We start from the raw sequence: 19,741 nt of genomic DNA, 5'->3' as shown, positions 1-19,741 counted from the left end.
GATCTTTATGATTATAAGTAGAAAGACTCTACCCTGAATATGTTCTTTCTCCCTAGGGTGAATAACTGTATTGGATTTTCAAACTACAAATTTTTTCTGCTATTTTTGGGATATTCCATGTTGTATTGCTTGTTTGTTGCTGCCACTGTTCTGCAATACTTCATCATGTTTTGGACGGTAAGTTCTAACCCCACCCAAAATACAGAACATACAGGAATAACAACTGGGTGTTGCCTTATTTTTCTCTTTATTTTGAGACATTAATTGATCTGATGCACAGGCACTATTTATATTCTTTTACTTTTCACTGTTTAAGTATCTTTTTTCCAACTATGAATTAATTACTTTTCTCATATTTATGGTCCACTTTTTTCCTCTTTTCCCTTTTCAATTCTTGAAGGTAAAGTCCCTTGCTGACATGCGTAGGTGCTGACAAGTTACCTTGCCTTATGGCCAGTCATTGTCTGAGCCAAATCATTGGAGTGTTGGCAAGTTACATGGCCTTGAGTGGTGTCATAGCCGAGCCCAGTTCACTCCTCACCCAACATTGATGTATTTCAAAAAAGCTACTGGATAATGAACAAGAGTGGGAACCCTGGATGACTTATCTCTCCTGCCATCTTCCTTACCAAGGGGCAGAGGGACCATTTGTAATACAGGTTGAAAACCTCAAATCCAGCTATCTAAAAACTAGTGGTGTTTGAAAACTGGTCATTTCTGTAATGTTCTTTGCACAATTTTAAGTGAGTAAAATTAATTTTTTAAAAACATGACTTGGTCATTTGGCTGGGCACAGCATGGCGCACTGTGGCCCCAGAGAGTGACTTTGTGAATCACTCAATCCTACACTCCAAGCAGCTCTTGACCTTACCTGACCTGGCACAGCCCAAATGCCTAACCCATAATTTAACAATATCCAAAATCCAACATGACCTCAGTCCCAAGGGTGCCAGATTTAAGTACCTGTACTGTAATTACCAACCAGATATGATGTGGAGGTGCTGGAGTTGAACTGGGGTGAGCACAGTAAGAAGTCTCGCAACACCAGATTAAAGTCCAACTGACTTATTTGGAATCACGAGCTTTTGGAGCGCTGCTCTTTTATCAGGTGAGTGGAGGTAGGTTCACAAACACGGCATATATAGGCAAAGACACAAACACAAGATAATGGTTGGAATGCGAGTCTTTATAGGTACAGACAGTGTAAGTAGAAAGAGGGATAGCCTCAGGTTAAAGAGGTGTGAATTGTCTCAAGCCAGGACAGTCAGTAGGATTTTGCAAATCCAGGCTAATGGTGGGGGTTACAAGGAGTGTGACATGAACCAAACATTGAGGCCATCCTCATGCATGCAGAACTTGGCTGTCAATTTCTGATGGGCGATTCTTGAAGGCCATCTTGGAGGACACTTACCCAAAAATTGGAGGTTGAATGCCCATGACTGCTGTTCCTCAACAGGAAGGGAACCCTGCTTAGCCATTGTTGCACGATGTCCATTCACCTGTTGTCATAGTCCCTGCATGGTCTTCCCAATGTACCATGCCTCGGGACATCCTTTCCTACAGCATATGAGGTAGACAACATTGGCCAAGTCACGAGTCAGCATTCCCCAGTGTTGTCTACCGTATACGCTGCAGGAAAGGATGTCTCGAGGGGCAATACGTCAGCGAGATTATGCAGACACTACGACAATGGATGAAAGGACACAATGCGATAATTGCCAGGCAGGAGTGTTCCCTTCCAGTTGGGGAACAGTTCAGCAGTCAGGGGTATTCAGTGTCCGATCTTCAGGTAAGCATTATCCAAGACAGCCTTCAAGACACACGACAACGCAGAATTGCCAAGTAGAAACTGATAGCCAAGTTTCTCATGGGTGAGGACAGCCTCAACTGTGATCTTCAGTTCATGTCACACTATCTGTAACCCCCACCATTTGACCTGGGCTTGCAAAATCCTACTGACTGTCCTGGCTTGAGACAATTCACACCTCTTTAACTTATGATTAAGCCTCTGTTCACTCGCACTGTCTGTACCTGTAAATACTTGATTACCCATAAAGGCTCACATTCCAATCATTATCTTGCAGTTGCGTCTTTGCCTATATATGCCGCATTTGTGAACCCACCTCTCCACTCATCTGATGAAGGAGCAGCATTCTGAAAGCTAATTATTCCAAATAAACCTGTTGAACTTTAACCTGGTGTTGTGAAACTTCTTACTGCAACCGGATTAAGATCAATTGACTCAGTACACACTGCACACTGAACAAAGATTTTGTCAACAGTATTGTTAATACTACATTGAGTTCCCTTTAATCAGATTTATTTTTTTCAATATATGACTCAGAACGTATTGAAAATACAGAATAATGGTGACTTTTTTAGTATGTAATCCTTGTTTTCAAATTTGAGAAGTTAAACCATGGAAATTAGAAGTTTATTTTGACCTTCCACAGTGCAGGAGACCAATTTCATAGGCTCATTTTTCTCTGATTGACAGGGTGGTTTGACTGATGGTCGTGCAAAATTTCACGTCCTCTTTCTTCTCTTCGTGGCTGTCATGTTCTTCCTCAGCCTTATGTTCCTCCTCAGTTACCATTGTTGGCTGGTCAGTTTGAACAGATCAACATTAGGTAAGAATTAAGCAACTGCACTATTAATGGAAAAGGGTAGGGTAGATTTGAGATACTATTTTTGTTTTCTCCTAGTACATTAAGGAATTAATCAAATTAAAGGCTATATTTGAAGGGGCTAGTATTTGTAAGCTTTATTTCTCTGGTTATATGTTTGTATTTGACTTGTTAATGTAGCACAGGTAGCTCTGTTATCTGCAGGACATAAATAGCGCTTGCTCCTATAGTTGCTATGTAAGTGGAGGTGTATTGTAAATTTTGGTTTAGGATTGGCTTGATTGGTGGAATCTGCTTGGACCTCGAGGGAAAACATTTTGATTCTGTTTCATTGGGACATTACACTTGTTGGAGATGATTAGAATGCCATGAAAAGGGGTTGTGTAGTCCAGCTGGCACGAGTTTTTCTTAAGAGTTTGAGAAGACAGCTGGATGGATAATCAACTCTGCTTCTGTGTAGTATTGTATCTGCAAGTAAATTGTACCAGTAGTGTATGATGACCTAGCAAAATGATTATTTTCCACCTGCAGAAAAACAATGGGGTTATATTGAGCTTCCTACATATTCTTAATAAGCAACTTACTGCGATGACAACCCACGTTTGGCATGGGTTACAGTGGAAAAAAATGAAGCATAAAGGTTAAGTTTCAGCTCTGAGGAGACTTGGTGTATTAATGCAATATGTTATCCATCTGTTTACACAAGTAATTATATTGGTAAAGCCCTCACTGTAATATTACTAGCTGTAGTATAGATATTATATCTTACTGACTTGTCTTTTCTTGTATAATATTGAGTCAGCCTGCTCCAATGTCAAGATTGAACTCGTACTTAATAAAAAATGGGAGAAATAAAGTAGTATCTGAATGCTAATGGCTTGGTTGGGTGTGGCTTTGCACATTGTGACTTTTTGTATTGTAAATTCTTATTTTGGTGGGTGGCAGTGCACAAAAGAATGACGGTTTGCTCAGAGTGAAGGCTAGATAAATTCTCTGCCCCAGTGGAGGCTGTATTGCTGAAACTATTCTAGACTGAGAAAGGTGGAATTCGGACCACAATCAGCCATGACCTTATTGAGTAGTGGAACATGCTCGAAGGGCCAAATGGCCTACTGCTGGCCTTAGGTTCGTATAGGAACTAGGAGCAGGAGGAGATAGTTCAGCCCCTTGAGCCTGCTCTGCAATTCAGTACGATTGTGGCTGAGCTCACCGTGGCCTCAACTCCACTTTTCCTGCCCGCTTTCCATGACCCTTCAGCCTATTACTAATTAAAAATCTGCCTATCTTCTCAAATTTATTCCATTTCCTGGAATCCACCGCACTTTGGCATGGTGAATTCCACAGATTCGCCACCTTTGAGAGACATAGGTCTGGATTTCACCATTGCATATGGGCGTGAAAACCCACGTCCGTGCAGATGTCCACTTTACCAAGGCCCAAAAATGGCCATGATCCGAACCGCGCCCAAAACAGGTGCAATGGTGATTTAAATGCATTTGCATGTATTTAAATTGAATTAATGGACTGCCCGCCCAACTTTACCAGCATTTTCCCCTTTACCATCGCGTTCACGCATCCAGATTCGGCGCAAAACAGACATACTCGGCAAAGGTCTGCTTCTGAAGAGGTAAGTTCAGAGCTTCCAACTGCTCTTTAACTCAGATCAGTGGTGAGGGGGGGAGGGAGGTGGGTCAGATCATTCTCTGATGGGGAGGAAGGGTGGGAGAAGATAGACTTGAACATTCTCTGTGGGGAGGAGGGAGGCCAGATGGATCGCGATTGGTTTGGGTAGTGGTGGGTGGATAAGGAGAATAGTTATGTTGTGGGATTGGGGCGATGTCTGTGGGGGCCATCGTTCCTGCTTTTCGCTCCCGGGCTGCTTTATCCACTTACTGCAGCCCGGGAACGTGTGACAGGTACGTTTTTTGTTCGCTTCACATGCACAGTCCAAAACTCAGCAGCGTTACAGGTGCGATAAGCCCTGCCCACAGTGCGATTCAGACCCGCGACTTTTCTTTTTCAGGCTAAGTGCATACGGGGGCGCCTGAGAGCAGTTTTCCAAGTCAGATCTGAATTGCGCCAAGATTCAGTATTTAGAATGCAAATGGTAAAATTGGGCCCATAGTTTCTCTTCATCTCTGTTTTAAATCCGCCTCCCCTTATCTTAAAATTATGACCTCTTATTCTAGATAGCCCCACAAGAGGAAGATCTAATTTATCAATACCTTTTATCATCTCAATACCGCAATTAGATCTCCTCTCATTCTTCTAAGATCAAGAGACTACAAGCCTAAACTCAATTCCTCCTCATCTCTGGAATCAATCTGGTGAACCTCTTCTGAACTGTCTCTAATGCTACTAAATCCTTCCTCAAATAAGGAGACCAAAACTATACACAGTATTACAGATGCAGTCTACAGTTACAGCAACACTTCCTTACTTTAATTCTCTATTACTTTATAAATGCCAAAATTTGATTCGCCTTCCTTATTACTTGCTATTCCTGCATATCAATTTTCTGCAACTCATGCACAAGAACACCCAGATCCCTCTTCACTGAAGCACCTCAAAGTCTCCCTCCAATTAGATAATAAGCTGCCTTTCCATTTTTTCTGGTCAAAATGGATAACCTCTCACTTATCCACGTTAAACTCCATTTGCCACGTTATGGCCTACTCACCTAACCTGTCTACGCCCATTTGTAAACTTATTTTTAAGGATGTATCACTGGGGTCAAGGTGGCCGTATTTCATAATTGTGTTACCTCAGACCCAGCAGGTGAGAGCTTTGTCAGCTGAGAAATGCTGCATATGGAAGAAGCAGAAACTAAATATTTTACAAGTGTCGGTAGAGTAGAAAAGTATACCATAATTGTAAATGGAAAGCTTCAATTCATGGCAACAGACAGTAAATTATCAGCTTGATCTGCTAGGTTTAACAAAAATATGAAACCTGCTCTGAGAATTGAGCAATTTTACATATTAGGTGAGCTATCAGAAATAACTGATTCTTAAAAGCATGTGCCTTCAGGGTGCTTTTGAGAGTTTGTTTTTAAATTGTAGTGGAATTTTTTTTTACCTGTTTTCTTTCTTTCCTTTCCTCCAGAGGCCTTTTCAGCTCCAGTATTTCAGCACGGTCCAGATAAAAATGGGTTTAACCTGGGAGTGTGGAAAAATTTAAAGCAAGTATTTGGGCCAAAAAAGAAGTACTGGCTGCTTCCCATCTTTACCAGGTATCAAGTCATCTTAGATTGTATTCTATTCCTTCAGGTTTTTTAATTACTGATATGCATTTGTAATACCGTATGCAATGTTAGCCCAGACACAATGTCCTGGCTGTGTAGATGATCACTGGTTGAGGGACTGGTTGATCAGTCCGCCCCAATAGCTGAAGTATAAGCTTCATTGGTGTCAAATTTAATCTTCCTAATTACTGAATTTTAAAAATTTGACTTGCAGTGTTGGAGATGGGCATTCCTTCCCCATGAAGTCACAGTCAGAGAGTCACAATCCGTTACTGTCCAATGAGGAGCATTGGGACGAGGGTGAATCAGATGTGGAATACACAGGTATGACCATCGGAATTGTGCTGTAATGATCGCGATCATCCTTTTCTAATGCATCATATGAGAAACTTTTCAGCACATGGCCCTGGTGCAGTTGCTTTGGAGTAAGGGTGGGCTGCAAATGATACTGACGTTCAGCTGGATCCTTTTCACATACTTCAGAAAAATGCAATCACCTTTGAGTTTCCATTTGCATTTAATAAGGTATAAAGGATTAAATCACAGAATCCCTTCAGTATGGAAGGAAGCCATTTGGCCCATTGACTCTACAATCACAATCCCACCCAGGCTCTATTCCCATAATCCCACACATTTACCCTACTAATCCCCCTGACACTAGGGTCAATTTAGCACAGCCAGTCAACCTAATCCACACAGCTTTGGACGGTGGGAGGAAACCGGGGCATTCAAAGGAAATTCACGCAGACGCGGGGAGAAAGTGCAAACTCTGCGCAGACAGTGACCCGAAGCCAGAATTGAAACTGGGTCCCTGGCGATGTGAGGCAGCAATGCTAATCACTGTGTCATCGTGCCCCATAGCATGGCACTAGAAGCTGAATAGCGAAACAATATGGGCTGGATTTTCATAGATCCTTTCGCAGATCTGGAAGACTTGTCCCTATTTCCCTTTTCACCGATAGGGGAAGAGACTTTGTCAGCTGGGCAGGACTGAATCACAAAGGTGGGAAATGCAATCTCAGCAGGGCCATCAGTACTGTGTTCAGACCCAATTCTTGCTCTGGCAAGGACCTTGTCCTGTTGCATGGGATTTATAAGGAGGAGATATAAATGCTCGTGAAGGATGGATAAGGTATATAGAGTCATGCAGGATGCTGCCAGACCTGCAGAGTTCATCCAGCATTTTCTGTTTTTATTATAGAGGATAGCATTGCCTATTTGGGAACTAGCTCACCGCACAGTAAGTATATAGGACTTATTAGTATGTTATTAACACTTGATTAAATTACCTATAGTATTCCTGGATGATGAGATGGGGATTTGTGTACATAATGTTTTCTTTCCATCTCTCTCTTTTTGTACACTTCAAGTGTTTGCCTCTCTCTCTCTCTCTCTCTCTCTCACACACACACACACACACACACACACACACACACACACACATTCTCTTCCTTTTTCTACTTTATCTGGACATCTCCAAAGTATGCTGATAGTTATACTGCAATAAAAAACTAGGAGCATGTGTAATCCTCTTCATAACCCCTATACATTTCTTGGCTTCTGAGAAAATGGAATATGGCTTTTATTTTTGAATATGGATTTATCTTGCCAAATGTCTGTTAATTATTAAAGAATTAGCTATACTTCCCTGTCATTTTTTGCTAAGCTTTATTGATTTAAACTTAGTCATCTATTAGCTTCTTGTCATCGAGGAGAATGCGATAGCATTTCTGCTCAGTAATGAAGGCTAAAGTTAAGAAAGCACAGTGGGAGTGTAGTTAAATGTATCATTTGGCATGGTACAGAACCAGGTAGGAAATACTCCAGTTTGATATCTAGTCTGTAACCGTAATCTCAAATTGGCCTAAGTGCTCTTGAGCTGAAGAAGGAAAAAGCATAAGCCAGCTTCCAGCTCCTGATGGTTTGCTCTGTTGAAAGTATGATGGTATAACCGTTAGAGTCATAGAGGTTTGCAGAATGGAAACAGGCCCTTTGGCCCAACTTGTCCATGCCGTTCTTTTTTAAAACCCCTAAGCTAATCTCAATTGTCCGCATTTGGCCCATATCCGTCAATACCCATCGTATCCATGTAACTATCTACATGCTTTTTAAAAGATAAAATTGTACCCGCCTCTACTACTACCTCTGGCAGCTTGTTCCAGACACTCACCTCCCTCTGTGTGGAAAAATTGCCCCTCTGGACACTTTTGTATCTCTCCCCTCTTATGTTGAACCTATGCCCTCTAGATTTAGACTCCCCATTGGATGAGGACAGGATAGTTTCTGCTCTTGGTCAAGCAAAGTGCTGCTGAAGATTAGCTGCCTAATTAGAATTGGAAGGAGAACATAAGAACATAAGAAATAGGAGCAGGAGTAGGCCATCTAGCCCTTCGAGCCTGCCCCGCCATTCAATAAGATCATGGCTGATCTGTCGCTGCTCAGTTCCACTTTCCCGCCCTCTCCCCATAACCCTTAATCCCCTCTCCTATCAAAAACCCATCAACCCGCATCTTAAAAATATTTAGCGAGGCAGCCTCCACCACTTCAACGGGCAGAGAATTCCAGAGATTCACCACCCTTTGAGTGAAGAAGTTCCTCCTCAACTCCGTTCTAAACCGCCCCCCTTTTATCTTGAGGCTGTGCCCCCTAGTCCTACTGTCTTTTTTGAGCGGGAAGAGTCTTTCCACCTCTATCCTATCCATCCCATTCATCATCTTATACGTCTCAATGAGATCTCCCCTCATTCTTCTAAACTCTAACGAGTACAAGCCCAGTTTATTCAGCCTCTCCTCGTAGCTCAACCCCCTCAACTCCGGTATCAGCCTAGTAAACCTCCTCTGCACTCCCTCCAAGGCCAAAATATCTTTGCGCAGGTGCGGCGCCCAAAACTGCACACAGTACTCCAGCTGCGGCCTCACCAATGCCCTATACAGCTGCAGCAAGACCTCCCTACTTTTATATTCAATCCCCCTCGCTATGAAGGCCAGCATCCCATTCGCCTTCCTGACCACCTGCTGCACCTGCAAGCTGGGTTTTTGCGACTCATGCACAAGGACCCTGAGGTCCCTCTGCACCGTCGCCTGCTGGTTTTTCGCCCTGTAAGTAATAGTCCTTCCTACCTAGAGAAAGTTGAGGAGTGGTGGTTACCAGTGGTGGGTGTAGGTGGAGGATTTTTTTTTTATTTTGTAACATTCAATGTAATGTAATAGTCAGTATAAACGTATAGAGAAAACAGGGAAATTATGTTTTTTAAAATATCAGTGACTTGTTTGCTCTAATACATAATTATATTTTCCTTTCAGCAACTGCAAGTGGTACTACCTCTGTGACTGTTGAAATGGATTCCTAGCTGACCTCTGGTGCTGTTTAGTGTTCATAGGTGAGTATCCATGAGCCCCAGTGATTTCCACTAATTACAGATTTCCATTTCTATTGGGGCGGCATGGTGGCACAGTGGTTAGCACTGCTGCCTCACAGAGCCAGGGACCCAGATTCGATTCTTGGCTTGGGTCACTGTACGGAGTCTGCACATTCATAAGAACATAACATTCTCCCCATGTCAGCATTGGTTTCCTCCTGGTGCTCCGGTTTCCTCCCACAGTCCAAGGATGTGTGGATTTGGTTGTTTGGCCATGCTAAATTGATGTGGATTTGCCGGCGTTGGACTGGGATAAACACAGTAAAAAGTCTGACAACACTAGGTTTAAGTCCAACCGATTTATTTGATAGTAAACTCACAAGCTTTCAGGGTTTGCCCCTTCATCAGGTGAATGGAGAGTTCTGGCCTCGGACAGAGCATATAAAGCACAGACAGTTTACAGATTACTGATTAGAATGCGAATCCTTACACCTAATCTGCTGTTCAAGTCCTAAAGTGGTCGACAATGTGAGTGGAAGGAGCACTGATCACAACCTGGGTTTGCAAAACCTCACTTACTGTACTGTCTGGAGACAATACACATCTCTTTAACCTGTGATCAGTGCGCCTTCCACTCACATTGTCGACTACTTTAGGACTTGAACAGCAGGTTAGGTTTAAAGATTCGCATTCTAATCAGTAATCTGTAAACTGTCTGTGCTTTATATGCTCTGTCTGAGGCCAGAACTCTCCATTCACCTGACGAAGGGGCTAACCCGAAAACTTGTGAGTTTACTATCAAATAAATCAAAGAACAAAATCAGCCCGGGAAACAGGCCCTTCGGCCCAACGAGCCCGCGCCACCATCTCAACACCACCAGTCCACTTCTCTACCCATGACCCCTGTCTAATGTTTTATGGCCATCCAGATTGAGGGAATCTGATTTAGGGACAATTTATTCCTGCCAGTCAGCCTAACAGCACATCTTTGGGGTGTGGGAGGAAACCAGAGCACCCGGAGAAAACCCACGCAAGCACAGGGAGAATGCGCAAACTCCCACAGACATCGGCCCAAATCCATGTGTCTGCACAGCAATCAGTGATAGTCACTGAGCTGTCGTCTTGCCCAGTATCTGGTCCAGTTTAGGCACATACTAACGACATGAAGCACTAGGCCAATCTCGAACAACCAAGAGCAGCCCCAGTTCAAACGGTTGGACTTAAACCTGGTGTTGTCAGACTTTTTACCATGCTGAATTGATCTTAGTGTCAAGGGATTAAGAGAGTAAGTATATGGGTAATGGGAATAGGGCCTAGGTAGTATTGTGGTTGGTACAGACTCGATGGGCAGAATGGCCTCCTCCTGTACTGTAGAGATTCTGTAATTCTATTCTATGATTTTGACTCATTAGGAAGATGGAAGCCAAAATGTAGTTTGTGCTGATGTGTGCTAGTTTCTGATGTTTGAGCAGAAATGAGTCGCATTTGCTACCCAAAGGTCAAGTGGTCTGTGAGTTTATCCAGATCACTCAAATGAGCAAAATAAAATATATCCTGAAGATTAGTTAGAATTGTTACATAGAGAAGCCTGCTGGTTCATCAGAGAATTGTTTCAGTGCAAGAGGTTTTTCAGGCTATCGTGACTGCACTGGCTCTCCAAATGACCATTGATTAGCCGTCACTCTATTTCCTAATTTTGTATCTATGTTGTTACTGTTCCTTTTATTCCACGAGCTGTAACTTTGCTCATGTGTCTGTGGTGCAGCGCTGTATCAAATGCTTTTCGGAAGTCCATGTATACCACATCAACAGCATCACCCTCATCAACCCTCTCTGTTACCACTTCAAAAAATTCCAGCAAGTTAGTTAAACATGATTTGTTATTAAATCCATGTGGGCTTTCCATAGTTAACCACATTTGTGCATGTGACTATTAATTTTGCCCTGAATTATTGTTACTAGAAGTTTCCCAACTACTGAAGTTAAACTGATTGGCCTTGTAGTTGCCAGGCTTATCTTTACACCATTCTTTCTGAACAAGGGGTGATGTTTTCATGATGACCTGATATTAAACCCAAATAAAGGCCCAGGTTAGATTCACAGTTGGTGTTGAATTCAACTGGGAATAAGCTTCACAGCACGACACTGAACTTCTGCTGGAATTTTTGCTTTTGATCATTAACCAGGGACTATTGTCCCCCCCACAACCATCTCCACACCTTTGCCAGACAAAGCCCTGTGTGGATGTCTGACAAAGTCAGGATTGGATCCATGGGGGAGTGGAATGGGTGGAGTAGAATTTTAATATTCTAGTTTTAATATTCTGCTGGGAGCTGACATGTGGGGCAGGGAGGCACTAGCAGCACATCAGATGCTCAGAAGTCTGGATTTCTCCATGTGCTATGGAGCATTATCTCCCAGAGTGAGTGTCTTTTTTCATAGCCTGCTTTCTGAGCAGGGAGCCTGATTGGCAGACAGATCCAGTTGGATGAGGGATTGCTGTGGAGAAAGCAACAGGACTGATGAAGGTCCAAACTTCTTATCTTGTTAGGGAGGTCAGATCCCTGACTCCAGGGGTCAGGGTTCAGTCTGATCCTGGCAGGGTGTGGTGCTTGTGATTTCCTTGGCAGTTCCCCAGCAGTTTCTCATTGCTTGAGGAACTGCTTACTGTAGTTAAACCTGCAATGGAGGTTGAATCATGGGCTTCCAGTCTCGTTAAGATATTTGAAATGCCAGCCTGTCTCTCATCAGCCTGCCCGAGTTAAAACTGGAAGTTGGGTTGGAGCTTGCCGACATGTTCCCATTAATTTTCCATTTGTCTCCTCCTCGCACACTGAATCCCACCAACTCACCTATGTAAAATTCCAACTTTCCACCTCCTAGTCAAAGTTGTCACTGTATAGAATCATACAGTGCAGAAGAGGCCCTTCAGCCCATCGAGTCTACACTAACATGCAAGAAACACCTGACCTCCCACCTAACCCCATTTACCAGCACTTGGCCATAGCCTTGATTGCACTTGAAGCATGTCTGTCTGATTAGCTGCCGGAGAACTTCTCTACCCACTGGATTGTGCCTCAGTGTGCATCTGCACTATCAGGGGCAGAGGTAAGCAGGAAAAACTGGTGAAGGAGAACATTTATGGAATACGCTTGCCACTTTGAATGCCAAAACTGGCCTTAAAGTTACTGACAATTTACACTGTTTTGTACTGTCATTGATTACATCCACTCTCAGTCATTACAAAATGCAGCTCTGAACTCTGCCATAGTTTACCTGTAACATTACAGGAGATGCACAAATGTTTTAGATTGATTTACTGATTGATGGACTACCTCCCTAAACAAAAATGCAAATTAATGATAAATAATTGATCAGTAGTAATTTAATCTATTGTTGATATAAGTTGTTGCTGTCTTTTCAGGTCAGGTCACTCCCTGAGGCCATGTATTATTTGAAGTGCAAATGAGAGAATCAAAGACCTTTGAGGATCTTCAACATATAAGACAGGTGGAACTGAGTATTACATGCCTTATGTCAGGCAATCTCCTGAAGATCTATCAGTAGATAAATATACGAGCAGGCTTTGGTTCAAGAACAACTGCATTTCCTTGCTGGGGGAGGGAAACGCTGTAAATTCAATGACAAACTGTGGACTCACAGATATGGACTTTGATGTAAATAATGTGTGTGTGAATGAGGCTCTATCACAGATACCTAAAGCCAACATTGGGATTAATTTAACATTGACGTGCTGTATTTAACTCATTAGGGTGAAGTGCTAAACAAAAGTGTTCTTTGCATTAATGTTGCACGGTTAAGGTACAAATATAGAACTCTGAAATGGAAAAAAAGAACTGCACTGCCTGTTCAACCATGTGTTTGAACAGAAGAGCTGTAGATTGATTGTTTACTGTGGTTATATGAATTAAGTCATTTCAAACCAGGTCATTTTTAAAAATTTTTTTTATTTTTTTTAAATATGTTTAGAAGATACTTAAATTTAGCTAGTTTTTTTTGATATGTTTGTAATGTGATGTACATATTTTTTAAACTAATTTACCCTCAAAATTAAATATAATAAAATTACTCCAATGAGGGACCAAAGATTTGTAAAGCAGTATCTGCTCAAATTTGAATCACTCTCAAATCTAAGGTAAGTTCAGTTATCTGCTATTTAATGCACTCATGCCAGTGTTAACTTTCATAGCACAGTCTATTTTCATTGTCGTCACACAAAGGTGTGAACTCCTTCTATTCCAAACTGTAATTCTAAGCAAACAAATGAAGAACAAAAATTTAGAAATTTTGCTTGCTCTTCTATATCCATACAATAAGGCTCACTATTTTATATCTATACCCTGTGGCACAATTCCATCCTGAAGTATCACCTTGCACTTTCTCCTTGTGCCAACTCCAGTTCAGGAGGGATTGTCGTGCTTGAGAGTTTGCTATCAGTTTATGTTTTATTGAAATATATTTAAATTCGGGAAACAAATTAACTGTTGAAAAAAAAGGTCTGTAAATCTCTTTTTTTTCAAAAAAAAGTACAAGTCTTAAGAGCAGTTGATCTTCTGGCTCCCTAGAATTGCATACCTTGACTAACCCGACAGAAGGTAGTGGGCATTGTAATATTTTTTCCAGGTTTGGGATGTGACTTATGTTCTCAGCATGTAGGCTTTTGAATTTGCTGAATGTTGACAGGTGGAGGGTTTCTTAGCAGGTAAGTCATCTGAGCCCAAAGTACTGACTGAGGTTAGGACAGAACAAGCTGCTTGAACTGGAAGAAATGGAATCGCAGGCTTTCATCGGTGCCAGCAACATTAAGGAATAATTGCTGCTAGATTCAGGGGCATTAATCACAAAGAAAGAATACTGTGGTAGAATGTTTTAAAGGGAATTTTAAGGTATTAAAACACTCAGCAGCTTCCACCTTTGACATACAACTAAGTTAAAAGCTAATTATCTCCATCAGTGGGATTTAGTAAATTCACTTCCCGCCATTAAAATGCTGTTCTTACAAGTATCACCAGCAAATGCCCAATTATTCCCTCTCACTGCAAGATTATTTAGTCTAATTGTTTTCCTATCATCCTTGTCAATGTTAACCAACATGTAAAGCAGATGGTTTTGTCATTTATTACTTTTTTTGTGAGATCCTGTTGTGTGCAAATCATCTACCGTATTCACGATAACAACAATGACGACACTTGGCTGTAAGGCACTTTGAGATGTTCTGTGGTTGCGAAAGGCTCTAAGAATGCAACTTCAATATTTCTTTATTTTTCCTTTTATATGATTCTGTTATTAACCAAACTGAATTGCAGGATGCATTGTGGATTCCCAGGATTGCGATAAAAATGGGTTTATGAACACCTTTTTGTGTTTCACAGAATGATGTAAAACTGCCCCTTCTTGTCGCCTGACAAGAGTACACTTCTTTGACCTCGCGATGCAAATCTATTGGGCATCTGAGGCAATGGTAATCCCAGGCAATTGGATTCCTATTCGGATATTAAAGGAGGCATTGGATAGTTTGCTAACAACCATAACAAAACTTTGGGATTGGTCAGATATAAATGCTGTTGCAGATGTATTTTGGTCAGAATCCTTGGGAGGAATTATTCCATTTTTATTTTCAATTGCTTTGTGGATATGTATTTTAAAAAAACGTTTCTCGTCATCAGCTAAACCCTTTACTATAAACCAATCAGTGACTTAATTGTAAGTATTGAAAAAGGTTGTACTTATTCCAGTTATGGATGTTTGGCTGATGTTTAAGCAACTTTAATAAATATGCCAAACCTTCACAAGTTTGAAATTTAACTCCATGAACAGACAAAGCTTCGGTACTTTATTTAAATACAAGATTATTGGATTGTCCTACAGTGGAATCCATTTTTAACAGTGGTGTTGCAGTGTTTAGGCAGGCTCAGTTCCTGTACTAGATTTTCCTGTAAAACTGCGCTGTAAATCTACAAAATAGTCCGTTGCAATGTAAGCCCCTCTCAGTTTTTCAAGCTCTGTGCTAGTAGGAGGCAACCTTTGGGCGACAGTGCTGCATTTGATGTCAGTTTCAACATACTGACGGAGAAATGTAGTTTAAGCGTAGCTGAATGATCTTAACGTAACAGAAAACATTCATGCATTCCAGATCTTCCTTTGCTTCCACAGCAGATATAACATGCACTTGCTGAATTCTCGTACAGAATTTCCCCATGATCAAACGCAGAAAGTTTGCATGGGATTTTTTTTTAAAAATTCGTACTAGGCATTTTTGGTGGAGGATGAATGACCCATGATTTGCATTTGGGGGGATAGACAGTTTGGTCTATGTATCACAGCTGCATGTCAGAGCTTTGATTGGGTTTCCAATGCTAACAAAGCACACGATACATTTTGAATAAGAGAAGTTAATGAGGTCATCTGAAATAAGCCAAGATTACTCATTGCCTGTGGTAAGCAGAATCTCCATCGATGAGCTGATCTCACCCACTGTGACTTTGTTGCTGATTAATTGTCTGGTAACTTGCAGCTTTTTTTTAAACCATATCACAGAGCCATCCACTGCAAATTACGTGAGCACAGAATGATGTCACTCTGAGCTAACAGGAGACATTAACTGTTATTAGACACGCTTTCCACAATCTCTTTATAAAATGGAAGTAAAACCAAAGTGGACTTTGGAGTACAACAGATAAGAAATCCCTTACATTGTGTGCCTGTCTCTAATTTGTTAGTTCCCAGGCACCTTTATAGATAATGATAACCTGGATAGGCTGGAATGTATATTTGGTTTATGTTAATAAAATGCACCTTTTTATAAATGTGATATATTGCTGTAACTCTATTTATTTATCTGCAGCAGTAATGTCCTTTAAATATCCCCATTCAGCAAGGAGCTCAGATCACCTTGCAACTAGTCTATTGATCACCAGGCCTTAAAAGTGGCAATGGCTCTTTCCCTCATTCATTCTATCTCTGTGTTCCCTTCCTGATTAGAAAATGCTCTTTTTATCTCTGCCTCACAGCTCCAGGGAGCCAGGTTCAATTCCTGGCTTTGGGTCACTGTCTGTGCAGAGACTGCATGTTGTAACCGTGTCTGTGTGGGTTTTCCTCCGGGTGCTCCGGTTTCCTCCCACAGTCCAGAAGACGTGCTGGTTAGGTGTATTAGGCATGCTAAATTCTCCTTCAACGCACTCGAACACTGAGTAGACTGTGTACGCAGCCAGAGTGTGACAACTAGAGGATTTTCACAGTAACTTCATTGCATGTTAATGTAACCTTACTTGTGACTAATAAATTAACTTTAACTTTAGAGAGTGAAATATCCGTTCACAGAATTTCAGAATGGTTACAGCACAGGAAGAGGCTATTCAGCCCATTCCATCTGTGCCAGCTCCCCAAAGAAGCTGTTTATTTTATGCCTCTCCTCAGTCTTCTCCCACTAGTCCGCACATTCTTCCTTTGCAGGTAACCTCTTTGTCCTTTTTAAATGCCAAAATTGAACCTGTCTCTGCCACGTTCTCAGGCAGTGTATTAAAGATGTTTTACTCAAAGTTATCATTAATATAATATGGAAATCTGCTTTGCATTTGCATTGTTAAAATTATTGACTCGAGAAATTTCATCACCGTTATTTTATAAATGCTATCTGCTTCTAGTACTTTTTGGAATGCTGAGGAATTCAAGATTTTAATCCCTCTCTTTGTTGAAGTAGCTTTCCACTGGGAAAATACATGGGTCGAAATAGACAAGGCGCCAAATTCCTTGTCCTAATCCCAGCTGTAAAGTCATGAGAAGCCTGCCAGTTGACGGTTAAATAGTCAAAGAATTCTCCCAAAAAATTTTAAGTGTCAAGTTTGCACAAAGACTGAAGTAAATCCCGCAGGTATTTTCAGCGAGAGTTTCAAAATGAATCTCCCACACTCTGTGTACGGCAGAGTGCCTCAGTGTGAATCACGCTGGAATTCAGGGGACGGGGCCTATTCTCATGGGAGAGGCCAGCAGCATAGCGCTGAGCGGGTCACTGTTCATGCGCCAATCTATCTGCTCACCCAAGATTGGCATATGCACAGTGGCCCCACACTGCTGGCCTCCTGATTGCTGGCCAGCTCCATGACCCAGCGTCGCTGGCTCCCTGGATGTGTCCAGGTGAGCCTCAAGGCACCCCTTCCTCCCCACAAGCGTGCCTTGATGTTGTGTCTCCTCCTGATCGATCCGACAGCAATGGCCAGCCCCGATCGCTGGTCTCTCTGTCACACAAGCCAAGTGCAGAGTGGCAGCAGGGCCCACCGATCACCCCCTTTCCCCCCCGCCCCCCCCAGAGGTCCTTGTCCCCTTGCCGCTGCCTTATGCCCAATGTGCAATGCCAGTGTGCCCCGGGCATTGGCACTTCCACCCTTGGGAAGCGCCGGGGGGCTCAGGCTGCCAAAGTGGCAATCCTCAGGGGGCCCGATCTGGGAAGCCTCGATTGCCCCCTTCACTCCAGCGGGGTCAGGCTGCCAGCTCCCCACAAGTGGGGAGTTATAGTAAATGTCACTGCAGTGAACCACTCCCAGCTAGGGAGGAGATGCTAGCAGGCCGAAAGATTTCAGTCCCGGGCCCGCTAATGATACTTAAAATACATTGACATGATTTACATAAACTATGCAGCTCCATGCCAATTTCTGGCACGGAGCTGATGGCCCTGGATCCCGGCTGTCGGAGACCACGGAGGCCAGGGCACCCAGTGCGGAGCTCCTAAAATGGCCTCTGCTTGAGTCTCCTGGCCCATTGCGCTACAAAGGTAGCTCAGCTCGCTAGGGCAATGGCCCCTAGATGTCCCACAGCCATTTAAGAGTCAGTTGTTCCTTAATAGCCTGGGGGTAGATCTTCCACCCTTCTGGATCAGGAATTGCCATCTCAGCTACTGGCCAGTCAGAGGCTGGCAGCTTTACAGTACTTTGTGATCGTGAAACGCTGAACAAAAGCCGAAGTCTGATATTGTATCTGAGAGTATACCTCCTATAAGGGCACAAATGTTACAGAACATCCATAAAATGATGGGAATAATGTTCTCAAAGCATGTATAATCACCTATCAATATCCAAATTTACATATGTAACATGCTGTTAAGTAGTCCAGTCCATGTGCTCAACTAGTGTAGGGGACAAGTTCAAGGCCACAATTTTCCCAAAAAATGACTAAGTGTGGGACGATTGCGATCAAACCGTGCCGCTGTCTCTGGTTTTCTTGCCATTATGACACTTAGTTCAAGGCCACAATTTTCCCAAAAAATGACTAAGTGTCATAATGGCAATAAAACCAGAGATACTGGCACGGTTTGATCGCAATCATCCCACACTTAGTCATTTTTTGGGAAAGTGGCGAGCGGTGTGCTGGTTGTACGCATGGCTGAGGCTAAGGGGCTTTAATACACCAAACAGGCTAAGCATATTTAAATGTTAGCTTAAATATGCCACTTGACCTCACGCCCTTTCTGGGTACCATCCAGGTTGTGCCAGCAGAAAGAGGCTGGAATGATTGCAAACCGTTTGGTACCAGGTACGAAATGCATTTTCTGGCCCACGTTTAATTATCCAGGATCGATGTGATCTGCACCAGGTGTGGTGAGGTTGGAAAATGCCTCCCGTGGGGCCAATAAATTAATAAGAAATTTGATTTCGATCAGCAAACAGTGCGGACAATGCTAGCCAACACAGGGAAATAGTGACAATGCCACTTACTCATAATTCAACAGCCCAAGCTCATACCCTGAGCTTCATTTTTTTTTCTTTCATTCATTCGTGAGACATGGGGGTTGCTGGCTGGCCAGCATTTATTGTCCATCCCTGGTTGCCCTTCAGAAAGTGGTGGTGAGCTGCCGCCACCTTGAATTGCTGTAGTCCCCATGCTGTGGGTTGACTCTCAATGCTGTTAGGGAAGGAATTCCAAGATTTGGACACAGTGTCTATGAAGGAATGGCGAGATATTCCCAAATCAGGATGGTGAGTGGCTCGGAGAGGAACTTGCAGGTGGTGGTGCTTCCCCCATGTCATTGCTTGGTCTAGTCGATGTGTATAACTGCAGATCCCAAAGAAATGTGGTTGACTCTTAACTGCCCTGTCAAATAGCCTAGCAAGATTCTCAGTCCCAGGGCAATTAGAGATGGGCAACAAATACTGGAATAAAAAAACTTTGAAAACCACTGGGACTGAATTTCACTTTTGGAGCTATTTAGTATACTAAAAAGATTTGCCTTTAATAGATATCAACTGAGTTGTGTGATATTTAAGAGCAACAGCCTGTAACTCCTAACAATTGGTTGCTTCACACCTACTTCCCCGCACTTAGTTTATGATTATATTTGGGAGTTTATTTTGCATACCGAGATCCAAATAGCTCTGCTATCTAAAGGTTTGACTTCAACAGGGAACTCCCTCTGTCTAAGTGTAATCTCCTTCCCTAGCTCTGCAGAAAATTTACACTCCTGCCTTTATCATTTCCTCGTTCCAACAACAGCAAGATGTT

At 42.5% G+C, this 19,741-nt stretch overlaps 1 protein-coding gene across 2 annotated transcripts in view; it reads left to right on the top strand.

The window, feature by feature from the left end:
• The window catches only part of zdhhc15b (zDHHC palmitoyltransferase 15b), a 59,092-nt gene extending 44,032 nt beyond the window's left edge, over nt 1-15,060 (top strand). The window contains exons 7-13 of one of the 2 annotated variants that reach the window (XM_080187917.1): nt 57-177; nt 2,498-2,630; nt 5,733-5,859; nt 6,086-6,195; nt 7,073-7,111; nt 9,174-9,250; nt 12,654-15,060. In XM_080187917.1, coding sequence (XP_080044043.1) covers nt 57-177; nt 2,498-2,630; nt 5,733-5,859; nt 6,086-6,195; nt 7,073-7,111; nt 9,174-9,220 — 577 coding nt within the window. In that variant the 3' untranslated portion in view covers nt 9,221-9,250; nt 12,654-15,060. The remainder of the gene's footprint in view (nt 1-56; nt 178-2,497; nt 2,631-5,732; nt 5,860-6,085; nt 6,196-7,072; nt 7,112-9,173; nt 9,251-12,653) is intronic. The other variant, XM_080187918.1, reaches the window with a different exon arrangement.
• Nucleotides 15,061-19,741: the final 4,681 nt, after the last annotated feature.

This window comes from Carcharhinus amblyrhynchos, chromosome 4, assembly GCF_965287045.1.
Source record: "Carcharhinus amblyrhynchos chromosome 4, sCarAmb.v2.hapA, whole genome shotgun sequence".
Taxonomy (NCBI): Eukaryota; Metazoa; Chordata; class Chondrichthyes; order Carcharhiniformes; family Carcharhinidae; genus Carcharhinus; species Carcharhinus amblyrhynchos.
The sequence above is the reverse complement of the archived record's forward strand: the minus strand, read 5'-3'. Positions and strand labels throughout refer to the sequence as shown.